The sequence below is a fragment of the Prionailurus viverrinus genome, chromosome D4 (genome assembly GCF_022837055.1).
Source record: "Prionailurus viverrinus isolate Anna chromosome D4, UM_Priviv_1.0, whole genome shotgun sequence".
NCBI lineage: Eukaryota > Metazoa > Chordata > Mammalia > Carnivora > Felidae > Prionailurus > Prionailurus viverrinus.
Window position 1 is genome coordinate 17,793,176 of NC_062573.1, and position 18,479 is coordinate 17,811,654.

The window sequence follows — 18,479 nt, forward strand, 5'->3', positions numbered from 1 at the left end:
AGCACTGAATTGTGGGCTTTTTCATGGCATGGCCTCTGAACTCTCAACCCCTGGGGCCCCCTCCTACATATCACTTATTCATAGGTTTTTCTTGTGTCACTCAGGACTTAGTGGGCCTTTGTCAGAACTGTACCTATACTTCGCTCCCTTCTAGAATCTTTAACCTTGTGGGGCACCTGGGTGGCTCATTTGGTTAAGTGCCTGACTCTTCTTTTTTGAAGTGTAGTAGCTATTCCCTAAACCAAATTAAAAAAAAAAAATTTTAACATTTATTTATTTTTGAGAGACAGAGAAAGAGCACAAGCAGGGGGTGGGGCAGAAAGAGAGGGAGACACAGAATCCAAAGCAGGCTCTGAGCTGTCAGCACAGAGCTCGATGCGGGCTCGAACTCTCAGACTGAGAGATCATAACCTGAGCTGAAGTTGGACGCTCAACCAACTGAGCCACCCAGGCGTCCCCCTAAACCAAACTTGTTTGTTTATTTTTGAGAGAGTGAGAGAAAGAGACAGAGCACAAGCTGGGGAGGGGCAGAGAGAGAGGGAGACACAGAATCTGAAGCAGGCTCCATCCAGGCTCCGAGCTGTCAGCACAGAGCCTGACACCGGGTTTCAAACGTACAGACAGTGAGATCATGACTTGAGCCAAAGTTGGAAGCTAAACCAACCGAGCCACCCAGGTACCCCCGTTTTTGAACCAATGGTTTAATAGCACAGCAGCCAGAAGCTCTCTAAAGTCATTCTTGGCTGCTTTAATGGAGAAAAAAATGGCCAGTGCCCAGGAAATATGGCCTCACCTTCAAGAAAGACCAGAGGGTGAGAGGATTGGGGGTGTGCCCAGAGAAGGGTGATGGTGGATGAAGGTGATTGACTGCAGGAACTGGGAGCGACAAGTGATGCAGTGGGGGAGAGAGGGAAGGACTTGCTTCCCTGTCAAGCCTTCTACTTGCCGCCTGCGGTCCATGGGATCAGTGTTATCCAGAAACACTCCAAGTAAGGAAGAAGTTCCTAATAGTGCTGTCAAAGATAGAGCCATCTCAAGACTGTACTGGGCTCCCAGTCCCTGGAGGCCTGTGCAGGCACAAAGGGAAAGGCCCCTTGGTGTGGCCACTGCAGAGGGGAGGGTGTGTCCTATGTCTTGACCCATGGGTGGCTTTGGACCTCTTCTAGACCACAGGTTCCCTGATTCTCCTCTACTTTCTTTCCCAGTCTCCATCCTCTTTTTTTCTTTTGTGTTACTGGCATTTTTTCCCAGCCAGAGTTCTGGCATCTCTGTGAAGCTTTTAATGATTTTCTGTGCTACATCTTTTTAAATTTTGTTAAATGTTTGTTTATTTTTGAGAGAGAGAGAGAGAGCGTGTGAGGGAGGGAGGGGCAGAGAGAGAGGGAGACACAGAATCCGAAGCAGGCTGCAGGCTCTGAGCTGTCAGCACAGAGCCCAACGCTGGGCTCAAACCCACGAACTGCGAGATCATGACCTGAGCGGAAGTCAGATGCTCAACCGACTGAGCCACCTAAATGAAATGGGAGTCTAGATAAACAAGCTTTAGCTCTGTCCATGGTCCCTTCCACAGATTCACATCCTGCCCCAGCTACAAAAGTCTGCCCTGAGCTTCCCAGTACTGTCAGGCTTATATTTCAGCCTCTATCATCCCCTTCTGCGGTCTTTGATTACACACATCTCTGTCTCTGTGTCAAGACTGTGAACCCCTTGAGAGCCAGAATTGCCTCTCATTTCTGTATCTGAGAGCACCTGGCCCTGGGAACATGCTTGGCATTCGCTGAGTGAATTGGAGGGCTTGGCACAGTGGAAAAGAGACTTTTCCTCCAGAAAGAAGGAGCTAATGTGGAAATTCTGCCTCCTGGGGTTGGGACCCCGCTGCAACCACAGAAATCTCCACCCTAGTCATTGTCATCATGTGGTTAAAAAAAAATGATACAGCTCTCTAAGATGGCATACCTTTCTGTTTTTCCTTTAAAGCAAGCAACCCAGTGATAGCGGCTCAGTTCTGGTAAGTGCCCCCAGACTCTGGGGTACAGCTCTTCTAATTATCGTCTTTATTTGCAATGTTGACTTTTTCTTTAATACAATTAAACCACAGAGTGAGTCACCTGATGATTTTCCCCTGCTTTTTCTGCTGCCTGACTATACCATCCTCCTGGTTCTCAATAAGTGCACAATGGAATGTTCCAAGACCGTTTTTTTTTCTTTTTTAAAACACAGCTGCTCTGTTTGTATAGCTTTGTGCTTTGTTTATTACAACAGTGGATGATGAAGGTGAGAGGAATGTGTGCAGCGCACTGTGCCGATGGCATTGCAGGCAGTGATGGGAAAGAAAGGCCATGCTCTTGAGCAAAAGCTCCGTGAGAGCAAATGCTGGATTCGCTCAGTGATGTGCAGATTTTACGGTCATACAGTGTAGAAAACCTTTACGAAACACATTTATTGAAATTCGTGCAGAAAAAAGAACATGTCACAAGACTGAAACTCCAGCACAGATGTGAACAAACTTTTCCTGTGAAGTGCCAGGTAGTAAATACTTTGGACTTTGTAGGCGATGCTGTCTCTTTCATGACTGCTCAGCTCTGTGGTTGGCGCACAAAAGCAGCCATAGACAGTCCATAAATGAAAGGACAAGGCTGCTGTGTTCCAGTAAAACTTTACTCATAAATGCAGGTAGGCTACATTTGGCCCATGGGTGTGATTTTCCAGCCCCTCCCCCAGCACAGGTGTTCTTGATCTTTCCTGTACATGGAATCTCCTGGTGAGCCTTGAAACGTCCCCCTCAGCCCAGCCATACCCCAGGCTCATTGAATCAGTCTCTGGGCAGGGGACTCACGCACCTAGGGTTTTTTGCTTTTTTTTTTTTTTTTTTTTTAAGTCCCAGGTGATTCTAGTGTGTGGGAACCACCATCCCATCTTGCACTTGCCTCTTTTTCTCTCTCTGAAACAACTGCTTATGTGAGTTTTGCCCTAGGTGGACAGCTGCTCTCTCATGCTGGAGAATTACAGGCTGTCATTCCTTCCACCCTGGTGTCCAAGCTCCAGGCACTGGCAGCCCAGTTTAGTCAGCCCCTTGGTCTTCCTAGGCACACGGGTCTCAGACTGCTGGGGAGGTCTTAGAGATGAACACAAGTTGACTGTGCCATGTGCCCTGCACCTGTACTCGGGCAGAGCCCGGCATGTGGAGGAGCGGATAAGCCGGAGGCCTTGGTTGGTGATGAGGGTGCAGGCCAAGGGACCAGAAGGCCTCCCGCCTCGTCCCAGCCTTGCTCTAACCCAGCGCTGGGGCCTTAGGTCTTCCTGCTGGGCTTCCTTTTTCTCACTGAAAACAAGGAGTTTGGGCTAGATCAGTGTTTGCCCTAGCTTTTTTAGTCTCTGATTTTCGCCCCCCGGAAGAAACCTGACCTGGAATTCCAATATAGAGAACAGACAAAGTGGAGCTGCCCTGGGTGGAGCCAGGCAGGGAGGAAAGGGCTGGTGCCTGCCTGTTCCTCTGACATCTGACCCCTGTCCCCCAGGCAGCCACAAGCCACCCGCAAGGGCCCCGAAGCGCGCTAGGGAACATAACCAGCCCCTTGTATCACAAAGCTGGAGCTCAGCCCTGTGTCTCTGGTTCCAGGCTCCGCCTGCAGTGCCATTCTGTGAGGAGGCAGGCGGCCGACTCTTGTGTCTGGGTTCAGTTCTCAGCACCTGAAGAAGGGCTGCAGAGTCCTGTTGAACTGCCATGGAGCATACCCTGGCCCCCCGAGGGAGGGGCTCCCACATGGGTTCATTGTAGGCCTGTGGGCTCGCCCTTCTCTAGGATCCCCGCTGCTGGTAGTATGCTAAAAGCATTTGCACCTTTCTCCACCTGTCAGTGTATCTTGCTTTTAATTCTCAGGGGCCTGTGAGTTACAACATTTCTTTCCTTTGCTAAGGAAGCGATTGTTTTGTTTGTTTTTCCCTAATAAAATTACATTTTCCCTTTAGCATCTAGTGGAGATTATGTATATATTGAGCATCTAGTGGAGATTATATATATTCGGAACCAAAACAAACTTAAAAAAAAGTGTCCACCAGGAACAAAAAAACCCAGTAAATATACCCTTTAGGAACAAATGAGCTAATAACCACTGTTCGCAGCTGTTCAATTGCTCTTCGCAGCCTGTGGGATCCCGGGGTGAGTAGGATTGCTGTGGGAGCCAGGGATGAAATTGCGCTCTGGGCTGCAGAGGTGATACCAGAAAAATTGCACCTTGCAGAACACTTAACCTTCCAGATAAAATCCAGCTGGAGGTGAATCTGGCCCAGAGCCTGGCTCGGTGCACTGGCCTTTCTGGAAGACAGAGCCATTTAGACCCCAAGCAAGACTCATAACAGTAAAATGTTTCTCTCATTGTTGAAGCAATAAACCTTGATTTCGAGCACACCACCCTAGCCACGTAGCCCAGTGATGGTGCCGTGTTTGTTTGTGTTTCTCCTGGCGGATGCCAGCCTTACGTAGGAAACACATGTGTTTTAAGTGCAAAGCCAGCCTGGGATTCTCTGCCCATATATGTGAGTACGTATAGTTTTTTAACCAGAGTAGTTTTACTTATGAGTCCACCAAAATAGGATCGTGCATGAGGAGCGTGGTACCTTTGCTCGGACCGTCAGGGAGCCAGCTGGACTCTGTGGAAAGAAGGTGGGCTCTGAGATGGAGCAGATACCCACTCCAGTCCCAGCTCTGCCACTGACTGCATAGCTGACTGACCCTGAGCAGGTTTCCCAACTTCTCTGTTAGGCAACCTTTCCTTTATCTGTAAAATGAGGTGGTACCAGTTATTGACCTCATAGCCCTGTGGTGCGGATTAAATAGTAACAGATGTGGAGCTCCCAGTACAGAGCCTTATATGGAATGAGCCGGATCGTGGCATTGTTCGTAGCAGTGGGACCCATAGCGGTAGATGTTCAGAAACGGCCGGTAGATGTTCAGCTCTCCCTTCAGTTGGAAAAGGCTCTGGGCGTCACTGGAGCCGTCTGGTGCCACCCAGCAGTGCCAGCGCAGACCTGGAATGGGAGCTAAAAGTACTTGGTGTGTCCCAACCGAAAGGACCTCCTTTTTGTCACCAAAGTGTGGCAAGCAGGATTCTGGAATATTACCTTCGTGTTTCAGTTTGTGAGCTCGAAAGTGACGAGTGGAAGTTGGTGTTTGGTTTCCTTGGTTATGTGTTCGTGTAAACAGCTAATAACCAAAAAGAAGCGGTGTTCGTGAAAGTTCCTAACAGTGTAGGTGGTGTTTAAGATTTATGATCGTTAAAAAATCACTAACAGTGCCGCTTTACAACCTGTTACATTACAATTTTTCCCTTCTTTTCTATAGCTCTAAAACAAATCCTGAAGTCCATAATTACCAGGTGAGATACTGCTTTTAAAGATTTTCTTGAATACTTCTTAAAATTTCAAAATTTTCTACATCAAGTAGTTATTATGCTTATAGTCAGATTTTGAAGAAATAATAACATGCTTTTTGTTGGTTGTGGGGTGGGGGGGCTTGGTTTTTTTGTTTTTTTGTTTTTTTTGAGAAAACGGTGAGAGGAGAACCTTCCTCTGTGACTCCTGGCCCCTCTTGGTCATTTCAGCTGCCTATTTTTTTCTTAACCTTATCAACTGGCAAACCACAGAGACATATGTTTAAGTTTCTGGGTGGTCAAACACAACCTCTTAGGAGCGCTCAAGTGAGGCCGTGTTTTGTCAGCGTGTTCTAGGCCTAGGGAACATGAGTCCCTTGAGATGTGCCTCCAGGAAAGGATGTCTCAGTCACACGTTTGGGAGATGTGTCCTTCATTCCCCTTCTTGGATCTTACAGTCTCCGCTGGGGTTTCAAAAGTACTGAGAAATCCTGCAAAAAAGATAACGTTTCATTTTTTTTAATCCATTGTCTCCCCAAATCATTTGATATTCAACACCCCCTCCCCCAATCAAAAAAAGCTAGCTTCTCACCTACCCGCCTGTTTTTGATAGTGTATCTGTTATCAGTGGAGCATTGGTTTCCAGAACCTACTTTGTAAAGCATTGTGCCAGGCCTGTTTCCTGCAGAAGGAGCACAGATAGGTTTCTGTGGCTCGTGATATGCTCTTTCACAGGGTGGCCAACCAGGGCCCTCACCGCCTGCCCGCCTACCCACTCACAGTTACCTGGGGGTGGCTCTTGCTGGCCATTCACAGCCTTCTACAACCTGGCTCCAACTTGGTTTTCTACATTTATTGCCTTCCTCCTCTCTGCTCCTTATCACACATCATATGTTCAACTCTCAAAGAATCACATAATCGGTGCCCCCAGAATTTCTTCCCACTGTTCCCGTTTCCATGCTTGTCTGCCTGAAATCCCCTCACTTGTCTGTGCATTAAAATCCCCTCCAGAGTCCCCTCAGAAGCCACCTCCTCCACAGAGCCTTCTCTGATCCTCATAACTGGAAATCACCAACACCAGTGGTCTTCAACCCCACTGCATGTTAAAACCATCTGGCAGGCTTTAAAAACATGGCCGGTGCTTGGGCCTCACCCTGGGCTGAACAATCAGATGCTCTAGGGATAGATAGTTCTGGGCATCAGAGAGCTTCAGAGCTGCTAAGGGGGTTCTGATGAGCTGTGCTGACAGCGTGTCCCTCACTTAGTAGGTTTGTGCCTAGAGGCAGCAGTCGTGTCTGATGGCCTCCTCACTTGGGGCCATTTCTCTTTTCCTGGGCGGGTTCTGTCCAAGGACATTACGCTCAGGTTTCCTCCATCACAGTCTGGTTTCGGATGTCACAAGAAGCTACTCCACGAGGTCACCTGGGAGCATTTGTTCTGGTTTAGTGTCTTTCCTGATCTTTTGTTACCGTAGATATTAATTTTTCGATGGGGGTGGGATCCTAATGTACATGACTTTTACGAGGTCTCCAAATTATGTTTCAGAAGAATTTTGCCATATCATCTTCCATACATGAAATCATATTCCCAATGTGCAGAATCTGGACACGACTTCCGAGTTTGGGAGGAATAACATGTAAAAAGTGCTTTGAACCTGGTAGGGGAAAAGCTAGGTTTCCCGATCTTGTCTTTTTTAGGTTCTTGAATCTTCTCAGTCACAGATCAGCTTTTTGGTTTGGAGAGATTTTCCGGTGTGACTGGCTAGCTGTGGGGGAAGGGAAGAGTTGTGGACAGGCGGTCCCTGCTTGAAGGCAAGAAAAAAAATGAAAACAAAGCCCATTATTCCCTGCTCAGAGTGAATACGGAGGAAGTTGTTCACGGAACTCACATGCACGAAAACTGTTCTTGTAACATCTTTGGCAACCACTGGTCCCCCCCACCTTAGCCATCTTGGAGGTTACGTGTTGCTCTGTCAAGGTTTGGGAATGAATTGAGCGGGAAGAGAACGTCCTGAGAAGTGGCCTGATTGATAAAGGCTTGAGTGCTGAGAAGGGTTTTCGGGAGAATGGGAGTATGGAACATCTGTCTTATTGTGAGCTCAGTGAGACTAGCCAACTGCAAAGGATAGATTTCTGTGGTTTTGATAAGGACATCTCTTGGCATTTGGGGAGGGACAGTTCTTCATTGTTGGTACTGTCCCAAGAGTTACAGATGCTTAGCTTTCCTCTTCTCTGCCCAGTAGTTAAAAGGTAATTTTTCAGTCATTGTGGCAAGCAAAAATGCACATAGATATTTCCAATTATCCCCGGGGGAAAAAACTGCCCCAATGACCAACTGGGTTAACATTTAAAAATGCTGCTTGACAGCTTTAGAGTGTGAATAAATTACCGAAGGAGATCAAGGAAGGTTTGGGAATATCCTTCCAGGTCTTTATGGATGCGGTACCCACCTCTCCCTAATGAATCTGATTTGCTTGTGTTTGAAGACAGGGAGTGGAACAGAAGGTCCATTTCTATTCTACATTATTCCCTTTTGTTGAAGATGCAGCCAGTGGAGCCTCATTTGGGGCCTGGCTGTGTGACCAAAACACTGGAAGCATTTCAGCTATGGGCACATCTTCTAAACTCTAGGTGTTTGTCTCCCTAAGAGAGGTCAGCTTTCAGCGTCTGCTCCTGAGATCTTTTCTCCAGATTCCCTTTTCCCGTAGCCTGTGCAGGGGGCTGCACACTTAGCTTGCTGACAGGCAGCTCTGAAGGAGAGAGCTCACTAGAATACAGAATAGGCAGGGAGGGCATCTCAGTTTCCTGAAAACTGAATGAACAGAATTACTGAGAATTTTCCATAATACAGAACAGGCCTCTGCTTATTAACCAAAACAGCAGGGGAAGGAGCAGAAGGGGAAGAAATAATTAAAAGAATAATGGTGGCAAGACTATAGTGACTTAAACGTCAGGAGGGTTTCATGTGCTCCACAGAAAGTTTAGCCTTGAGAAGCCCCGTGGCTTCTGGCCTTGCCTGGAGCCACCGCCCTCTACAGGCCAGAGGCGGTAGACAGTCCCGTCACCCAGCCAGGCCTGCCTTGTCTTCACTCCTGCTCGTTCTGTGAGTCATCAGTCTGGATCCATTTTTTGAATGGACAAATTCCTTCCTTCTTTCCTTCTGTTGTATCAGAATAATCAGTGCTCTGAATGGTTTGGGGTTTTGTTTGTTTTTGGTGACGGCCAGGTGGGCGGCGAGGTTTGGTACTAGGTTTTGGATCACATTTTAGAAAATTATTCTTACTGCTTAAACAAGGGAGAAGGTGTTCGCCCACAATCCTGCTGACTTAATGTCCCCATCCAGTTGTCTTGTGTTTGCAGATGTCACTGTTACACACGGTTGTCGTCATCTTCAGCAATGACAAAAATTGTTTCTGAAGAAAGAAATTGCCTACCATTCACCCCATATCTTGGGTGTCCTCCGTCTGTTCCCTTGGGAGAGATGAATACTGCCTGTCCTGGGCACTCTGGGGGACCCTTCCCAGACAGATGCTTTCCCCTTTCTTCTGAGGGCAGCCTTCCAGCCCCCCTGCCTTTGTCATAGGGGAAACGTGATCGTCCTGGGAAGCCACCGCCCATCCAGGGTTTGGTTATAGCCTTTCCAGTCACAGCCCTGGGCCCCTCAGCTGGATGCCAGTAAAAGAGAAACTAAATGAAGACCATTGAAATCAAAAGGTCATTGAATAATCAAGTTTGGTATTTCATTTCTAGCCTCAATACCATCCCAATATCCACCCCAGCCAGCCTCGGTGGCACCCTCACTCTCCAAATGTAAGGTAAGTGCTTGAGCTCACGGAGCTGTACTTACTTGAAAGTTCTCCCTTTCTCCGGAAAGGCTCAAATTCTGCCTCGTTGTGAATCGAAAGTCTGCATCGGAAACAACGGTTAAGAGCTGCTGTGTCATGGCAGAGATGAATAATTTGCAGAGCAAAAGAAGCCAGTGATGAGTCTGGATTTACCAAAGTTCTGCTTTATGAAATGAAAATGAATTGGGTTTTGTTTTTTGTTTTTTTAGTCGTTCTAACCTTAGATATTTTTGGTTTGGTTTTGTGTTAGAAATGTTGCTTAAAATTTCTAAGTAACATTTTCCTGTCCCAAGAATTCAGTTACTAAAAATATGCTTTGAGCTTGGGGATTTTTGTTGTGGGTTTTTTGAAAGGACTTTTTTCAGGGATGGAGTGGGGGTTTGCTTTTTGTGATTGTGAATCTTTTTTCTGAACCTAGGGGTCAGTAAACTTTCTCTGTTAAGAGCCACATAATCAATATTTTCAGCTTTGTGCTCTCCGTCACAACTACTCAGCTCCGCTCTTGTAGCTTCAAAGCAGCCTCAGACAGAAGTGAATGGGCAGGGCTGCATTCCAATAAACTTATTTACCAAAGCAGATGGTGAGTGGGATTTAGCCTGAGGGCTCTGTTTTACTCACCTCTGCCCTAACCCTACCACAGTCCTTTCCAAGTAAACTGGCACCTGCCTTGCTGGGTTTCTAGTTAGGCTCGAGAGTGTTTTAACGCTAGCTTTGTAAAGGCAAACGTTCCTTTTAAGATTTGAATTTTAGATCAGTCTTAATTGGTGTTTATGTGTGAAGCTCTTTCTGTTGGTGAATTCACTTTGCATAAAGTTATTTCTTGGTAAGGTTGCTAGCCTTGCTGCTTGAGAAAGTACGGAGAATGGAATGATGGAAATAAATCCATTTGGAGTAAGGCAAATGAGAGCAATTAGTTCTTGAGAATTCTTGCCACTTTTGTTGGGGGGACCTTGGAGGAGAGCAGTGCTGTTTGATCGTAAACACTTGATATTTGGGTAGCTTTTTAAAGCTAGTCAGCCTAGTGGAGTAATAATTCTAAATATTTCTGTGTATTGCGAAGGCAGTTCATTTTCCAGACATAAGAAACAGAAGAGATTTCTAGAAGTGCTATTTTTATTAACCTTGTTTTTACAGAATTTTACACTTCTTTTGGCCTGTTTTGTCACATTAGTTTTCCTTCTGAGGCATGACCTTGCCCAGCACTTAGCAGTGGGGATTCCGAGGAAGGCTGGAACAGTGCGCCTCACCCGGGAGCTTGCTGGTGCATTCTTTGCCCCACCCGGGCCCTACTGGGTCAGGATCTCTGGGGGTGGGGCCCCGCAGTCCGTGTTTTACCAGGCTCTCCAGAGTTGGAGAAGCACTGCCTGGGATACAGAGTTCATTGGTCCTAGGCTCTGGTAAACGCTGCCTAAGGCACTCACAGGGCACCGTAGCATGGTCACAGCCCCGAGAAGTGCCTGGGAAAGGAACCTTTTTCACCTGACTTCCCCCAGACTGAGGGATCCTCAAGGTGCCCTTTGAGAAATGTGGTGTGGCCGCGACCGAGCTTTTCTCCACTTGGAAGTTGGTAGATCACCCGCATCCGAATTTTAAACACACCTGAGCAAATCCACTCATTTCAGCTTGGAAGCCATCCCCATTCACACGGTTCATGGTTTTTCCCGCCCGCTTGCCTCGTGCTTGTGTTGTTTCACTCACATTTCTGAATTTTCTTCCATCCCTCCCGCTAACCATTCACTCTGCCGACAAAACAGGCCATGCTTTCAGGATGACAGGCCACACTGGGAAACGTCGGCCGGTGGAAGTGGCGGCCGTTTCGATTATGTCCACGACCAGAACCAGAAGAACATAGGAGGAGTGCAAAGTATGATGTACCGAGACAAACTCATGACTGCACTTTGAAAGACTGACACATCTCACCTCTGTTCACCAGCATGGTTTCATTACATTCCATGAAACATGTCTTGCCATCACACAGACGCATCCGCAAAAGTGTCCTTAAGGAATAGTTCTGAAAGGTGTTTCTGAAGTCCGTGTACATATTTGGAAATCTCCACAATCAGTAGTCACAATTTACTGTTGACTGCGTTCTCAATAAAATGAAGGTAGTGAAAGGCTCAGGAATCGTTTTAATATTCTGATTTAAAAATTGGAGTAAAAGTCTATGTTTATCATATTGCTGTGTATTTGGTATTTCTCTGTTATTTGATGAATGGGACCAAATAAAACCAGAAGAACTTAGGAAGAGAGCTCTTTGTAGAGTACCATACAGCCCTGGGGTGGGGTTGAGACCACCGGGGCCCAGTCCTGGCCGTTGTGAGATTGTGGACAAGCCTTTCTCCTTTGCTGGCCTCCTTTTCCCCCATCTGGAAAGAGTGGGTAGGACTAAGTGATTGCCAAGCTCCTTCCAGCTCTAAAATTCTGTGATCGTATTAAAAGTTAATATTTTTAGTCTGAGGATGTAACATTCAAACTAAATTTCTCGTAGGAAAACTGCAAATTTCCCTTCTCTAACAGAGGGCTACCGCTTTCGGAGGCGCAAGAACGTATATAACTTGTTACATAAATGCGGGGAGGCTTTGAATTTCTGATCTTAAAGCAGTTCAGGCACATTGAATCTTAGCAGTTTTACTAATCATAAATTGCATAGCATCCCTTTTTGATAGAATTTGTTGCTCAAGTACAAGAATAATTATTTTTTCAATTGTTGATCGGTGCTGCTAACTTGCATGATTTCAGAAGACACAGTTGTGAACACACAGTCAGAATTTATAGAATTTGAGGCTTGGTTTTTACCCTGGACTTAACTCTTTTAAAAAGCAACATGAAATCCAAGATAACATTTATGGCTCAAATTAAAGTGTGTAAGATTTTAATGAAGCTGTGCCAAAGCATTCTGTAGAATAGGATGGAATGGGTGTTGTACATTTTGTAGTACCAGCTATCAATGGGCTGTCTTTTAGGGTAGAACTTGTACCAAAATATTTATTTCCCTACCCCACCCCCCCACCCCCCCACATTTGAAGCCACAAATCAAACTTTTTTTTTTCCTTGGTAAACCTGAGATAATTTTTCATTAGTCTTTTTGTGAAAAACGATTCTTATGCCATTTAAGTATATGTAATTGTAATTTGGCCCACTGTAAGCCTTTTTAAAAAAAATGTGTTGACATCTCTTAAGACACTTTATTGCTAAAATCTGATCTATTTTTGGTTACCACAAAAATCTGTCCAGCAGGAGGGGCTCCGCTGCAGGCCTTGCATGGCGGAGTCCTTCACCGACAAACTCTTCCTAAGATAATCTGTTTACAGGTGTATTCTGTTGTAGCAGATGTTTTGATCCTCAGTGTTTGTGCCGCATACAAATAAATGTGTTCTGAATCTTTTAATCTTAGTGATCCATTTTTACAAATGTGTTTCCAAGGAATAAAGATTATTCTTGCTTTTTGGACTCCATCTTCATTTTACATTGCGCAGAAGTATCGTTTGTGGATGACGTAGGTAGTGGGACGGTGAGCTCCGAAGTCTGGAGGTGAGCATTCCGTTAGGTGACATGGAGGAAGTTCGTCCGAGGATGAAGCTGCCCTTGGGAAGAGCAGCTCTGGTAGGCACAGTGGCTGAAGCATTTCTTCATCTGGTTCATCTGTGGTGAAGGTTCTAGTAACTGGTCACAGGCTCTGGACTGAGTGAAGCGGTGGCAGAGTGGGTTTCCCCCATAACGGTCCTGTGATGAGGATGGGTGTTTGTCCTGGCGACTCACTGTTTCTGGTAGAAAGACATCCAAACCTGTGTCTGTGGCCTCCTGGAGATGGTGTACACAGATCCCCTCTAATAAATACCTTTCTGCTTAAAATAACTTGAGTGGATTCAGTTGTCTGCAACCACGAAGTCTAACCAGGATGCATACTTACGACCTCCTAATTGTTAAATGAGGTGCACACTTTTCATCCCACAACTCTGTGGACCTTCCTCTACTGCATGTGATGGTGATGGTCACTCACTCACAACTTCTCGAAGTTCTGTTCCCTTGGCTTTTTCAACATCTGCTTCTCCAGCTCTTTGACTTTTTCTTCTGTCTTTGTAACAGCCTCTTCCTCTGTCGTCCTCTTAAATATCGGTGTTTTCCAGGGGCCCTTCCTCTGCCCACCTCTTTTATCTCCATCACAGTCTGCCTGGGACTTTTCATGCTGGCACAGCTTTATGGCTGTTGGCCCTGGAACCCTGGTCTCTTACCCAGACTGCTCCTACAAGATTTTAGACTGACATTTCAACCTGTGTATCCCATATATACAGCTCAAACTCATGTCAGAAATCAAATTCATCATCTTTTGCTGGAGAAAAAAAAGACGTCTGCCCGATTTTCTCTCTTCTACCCGCTACACCATCCATAGCTCTTTTCCCTTTTGCCACCTGCACCCACGCAGTCCCTGGGTCTACTCAGTTTCCTTGCCAACCTTTACCTTGAGAGATGCTCTTCCTGGTCTCCCTGAGTCCAGGCTCCTGACAGGCTCCTCCTGCTCACAGTCTCTAGAGGAATCTTTCTAAGGAAACACTCTGGTTGTGTCATTCCAACGCTCCACATCTGCCAGGGTTCACCACCACCCAGAGGGTGAAGTCCAAGGCCTTCTTTATGGAATTCCTTTGCTATCTGCCTCCATCCTATTACTCAAGCCTATTTTGCCCCATTTCTCACCCTCCTGTTTAAACGTCTGCACCACCACGCTGCTTGTGGTTCCTGGCATTCACCATATCCTGCTGTCGCCCCGACCTGTGCTTTGCAAATCCTGTTTCTTCTGCCAAGAACTCTGTCACTCCCGTCCCCTTTGCCCAACTGCCACTCACCCCTTAAACCTCCACTCAGGTGCGTCTTCTCCCAGGGACTCTGACCACCCCACCTCTGCAAATTGGGTTGGTTTCCGTGCTCTGCTCTGTAACTTTCCTTCGGCCCTCCTATGGCAACATTGCATTCACTGCTTTACATTAAAACTGCCTCTTTGGTTCATCTTATCCTGGAGCCTGTACGCTTAAGTATGAGCTTTGTATCATATTTGCCTTTGCTCCCCAGTGCCTGGTAGATAGCAGGTGCTCGTGAATGTCTGTTCAACAAGTGAATTATTCCACCTTCATTCTAACAGAGATGTCTAGCCAGATAACAGGCAGCACATCATCTCTGAGCTGGTCCCAAAAGTATCTGAACAACTGTACCCAGTCAAGGGCGTCACATTTTGAGTAGGACATTGACCATCACCTATGTTCTGGCTTCAGCTTCATCATCTGAATGTTACCTGGTGTGTCTGCGGTGTTCTCATTTGAAGCATTGGTATGATGATAGCCTTGCTGCTACAGGGCAGAGGACAGTCCAGCCACGAGATCCTGGAAACCCCGGTAGGTTGACATGGATCCACAGTAATATACAGGGACTGATGACCAGATGCATGCTTCCTGTGCTCCATGTGTTGCTTCACTTGACCTTCCTGGCCACTCTGTGAGGTGGATCTTGCCCTCCTTTCTCACATGGGGGAACTCAGGCTTAGGGTTTAACCAAGCAGCTTGCACATTGTCATGCATGTGCAGTTCTGACTCCAGCCCATGTTCTTGGTCCCTGTGCTCTAATGCTTCCCGCCAATAATCATCTCGCGATTTGGGACCCTGTCGATCTACATCTCCATGAGACTATTACTAGATTATGTTGACGAGCTCACTACTCTGGAATCCGGTTACTAAGTAGGAGCCACTTACCACCACCAGCATCAAGTGATTGTCCATATGTTGCACACTTGTGGTCCAGTAAGTAACCTTGTCCATCACCATCTCTCGTTAGCTAATAACCCTGTTACTCCTCTCCCCGCTCCTCTCCCAGGGGTCTAGTAACCCCTAACACTTTACCATCCCCCCTCTAGCAGTCTAGAACCTGCATTCATTCAACAGCTCCCTTTGCTAAGGAGCAGAGATTGAACATTATTTTCTTCTTACGAAACACTCCTTATTTGACATGATTCACTGCTTCCTTTCCTGGAGCTCACAAACTCGTCATTTCTTCTGGAGTATTACCTGCCTGCACAACCAACCTCAGGATTCTATAACCAGTGGAATTAGCTTTTTGTATTTTTGAAACTGAGGACTTACTGGTCTTGTATCATTTCCTATTTTTCTGTGATCCCTCAGAATATCTTAACAGTGAATTGGCATTGTTGTCAGATTGATACAATTCATATGGACTGAAAGACTTGAAATCATGACAGGTAATTATCTTGGCCTTCAAAACCCTCTCTCCTGTTTCATTTCTTGGTCTACCATTTCCACTGAAAATGGTTCCCCTTAACAGCAAAGATGAAGGAATAAGGACAGTGCAGGAGTGCTTCCCCCCTGCACCACCACCACCACCCCCACCCCCTACCCCCCACCCCCCGCCCTGCCCCGTGCTTGTTAATATGGTACCATCCTTCCAGGTCAGTGACTCCAGCCTCCTGGGTCCTGGTCTGAACACAATAATAGATCCTTTTCGTTGCCCTTGACTTTCCAAGTTTTAACTAGTCCTTTAAGATCTGAGCTCATCAAAGAACTCCCTGAGCAGTCATATTGATCCTTTGAATCAATATTTCCCAAACTTGGCTCTAAGTCAATTCCCTGACTGACCAAATCTTCCATAAGTACCAGGTAAATACCTTAAATAGGCTTAGGATGATTTGCCTTTGCCATTTCCCTCCAGGAGGCAACTGACAAATGCCAAGGCAAGGCATAAGGGGGCAGGGAGAGAGAAACCTCAAACTACTGTTCAGGAAAGAGTCCCTGTGCACATGAAAAGTAGCACATTTTTAAGAAGCCCCATGAGGCATCTAAAAGGTGAAACTAATGTGAAGTTGACATTCAGCAGAGACTCAGCAAAGGAAATCTTAAATAATTCTGCAAATTGGCAAACTTCCCCAAATTAGGGAACCAAAGAATTACTTGGACAGCTTATTAAAAATGGAGAGGTGCCTGGGTGGCTCAGTCAGTTAAGCATCCAACTCTTGCTATCGGCTCAGGTCATGATCTCATGGTTTGTGGGTTCGAGCCCTGTGTCTGGCTCTGTGCTGACATTGTGGACTGCTTGGAATTCTCTCTCTCTCCCTCTCTGTCTGCCCCTCCCCTGCTTGCTCTCTCTCTCTCTCTCTCTCTGTCTCTCTCAAAATAAAGAAACTTAGGAGATTTCTAGGCTCTACTTAAGTGATTGGTGGTAAGACCTAAGGAACCTTCATTTTAAGTCACCAGAAGAGTCTGAGACAGGCAAGTACAGGACCTCACTTTGGAAAAGCACAGCTTCCTATCTGGTTTGCTGCCTTCTTTTTTTTTTTTTTTTTTTTTTTTGGTTCAACTTTAACTCTCATTAGAAAGGCCAACTGTTTTCTTTAAAGTAGGCATGAATCAAAAAGTAAATGAATACATCATAATAAGTAGCTAGCTATGCTTTCACTTATTTAGTAGGTTCACAGTGAAGCAGAAGAATGTGAAAATTCTAGTGTTTCTTTCTATGGCCTTCCTTTCATCATAACCTCCCTCTCCCAAGTCTGTCAAACGGGATCCGTCGCATCCTGCGCTCCTCACTCCGGAAGCAAGGGGCTAGAGAATTGCATCCACTGGAGCTGAAGATGGCATGGACACACCAGCGTAGGGACCCATGCCAGGCTCAGAACCCAGCATGGGGAAGAGGCAGAAGTTTGCAGAAGCAAATTGGCAGGATGCTGCACGCTGCTGAGAGACAGACTGCAGGTCCAGTGTGGAGAGGTGACTTTGTTGGGACATGTGCCCCACGGTTTTCTGACGAGGTGAAATGTGAATGCTCTGGAGCCCCACAGGGTTTGAATCCCAATGTTGCCACTCACCAGCCATGTGACCTTTGTCCGGTTTCTTCTCTGTGCCTCATTCTCCTCATCCCCAAACGGAAGTAAATGACAGTAGGTATGTAAGGTGCTTTGCACAATGTTTGATGCTGGCTGGTGGCCAGTTTTGGTGGCTTTTGAGGTTTAAGGCCTTAGCGGTCCATGTGGTGAGAAACAGGTCGAGGAAATTCAAAGTCTTGCTCAAGGAACGGCCTGTGTTAAAGGTTGATGGCTTGAGACGTATGGTCTAAGTTTAGCAATGGAAAGGGGTGCTTGGTTCCAAGAGAAAGATCAGAAGGAAGAGGGTTAACACAATACATAAAGACACGTCTCTGAAACTCTAACAAGCTAAGAGCAGAAACACCGTGGTGATCTTTTGAGAGGAAATAAAAAGAAAAATGATATTTCTGTCTGAGAATACTAGGAAATAACTGGCCAGGCAGAATGTGGACAATGCTTTCCCATCTGCACGCGGCAGAACTGGCAGAGGAAGGAGTTGGGGAGACTACTGAGGATCCATTCTGCTGGTACAATTGGGAGCCAAAAGTTGGGAGAATTAAAACAGCATCCGCTCGGTCCCCAACTTGTCTAGCTTAGTATTTCATTTTACACAAAGCAGAGGAGGATTTTAACAATTAGGTAACTAAGTAGAAAGTCAGTAATCAAGAGAACCACTGTGTTTTTTCACTTATTTTAGGAGGTAACGCATTGGCAAAAATTCAGACAAAAATATCTAAAAGTTACTTTTCCTTTCCACCTTCCGATTCCCTAGTTTCCTAGTTTTTCCCAGAGGCAAACGTTAGCGTTTCTTCCTCTTAATCTAGAGCTATTCCGCGTATAAACAAGCACATGTACTTAACCAATCAGTATTGATGGTCATTTAGGCTGCCTCGAATCTCTAAAATTACAGTTTTTCCGCTGTGCTTATATATTCCGTTTATGTACTTGAGCAAATCTGTCTGTAGGTAAGCTCCCTGAAAGTAGGGGTGCTGGTAAAAAGAGATGTGCGTGTTTAATTTGGACATTGCCTAACTAAATTTCACCCTAAAGATATTCTACCTAATTACACCTCCTCTCCCTGCTCCCTCACCCCACCCCACCAGCAATTTGAAGGGCCTCTGTGATTCTACAAAGAGGAAGCTACAAGAGGAAGCTCCTAGCCTTAGCTAATTCTTTTCAACCTTTGTTAGTCTGATGGGTAAAAATCAGAATTTCCATCTTAACTGTATTTCTCTGTAGGCAAGGTTGCATACCTTTCCATCTTTCTGAACGTCCCCATTTGTTACGTATTTTCTCTGAACCATCTGGAACCTCTGCTCTTTTGTCGTGCTCTTTAATAAAGATCAGACTGATGAAGTAAAATTAATCATATCATCATAGCCTTTTTAATAGTGGAGAAAAGGATAGA

At 45.9% G+C, this 18,479-nt stretch overlaps 1 protein-coding gene across 2 annotated transcripts in view; it reads left to right on the top strand.

Moving 5' to 3' along the window:
• The window catches only part of EPB41L4B (erythrocyte membrane protein band 4.1 like 4B), a 129,874-nt gene that overhangs the window by 64,763 nt on the left and 46,632 nt on the right, over nucleotides 1-18,479 (top strand). Inside the window, exons 13-16 of one of the 2 annotated variants that reach the window (XM_047830574.1) lie at nucleotides 1,978-2,008; nucleotides 5,342-5,375; nucleotides 9,119-9,183; nucleotides 10,968-12,657. In XM_047830574.1, the coding sequence (XP_047686530.1) occupies nucleotides 1,978-2,008; nucleotides 5,342-5,375; nucleotides 9,119-9,183; nucleotides 10,968-11,115 (278 nt within the window). In that variant the 3' untranslated portion in view covers nucleotides 11,116-12,657. Of the gene's footprint in view, nucleotides 1-1,977; nucleotides 2,009-5,341; nucleotides 5,376-9,118; nucleotides 9,184-10,967; nucleotides 12,658-18,479 lie in introns of those variants that run through there. The other variant, XM_047830575.1, reaches the window with a different exon arrangement.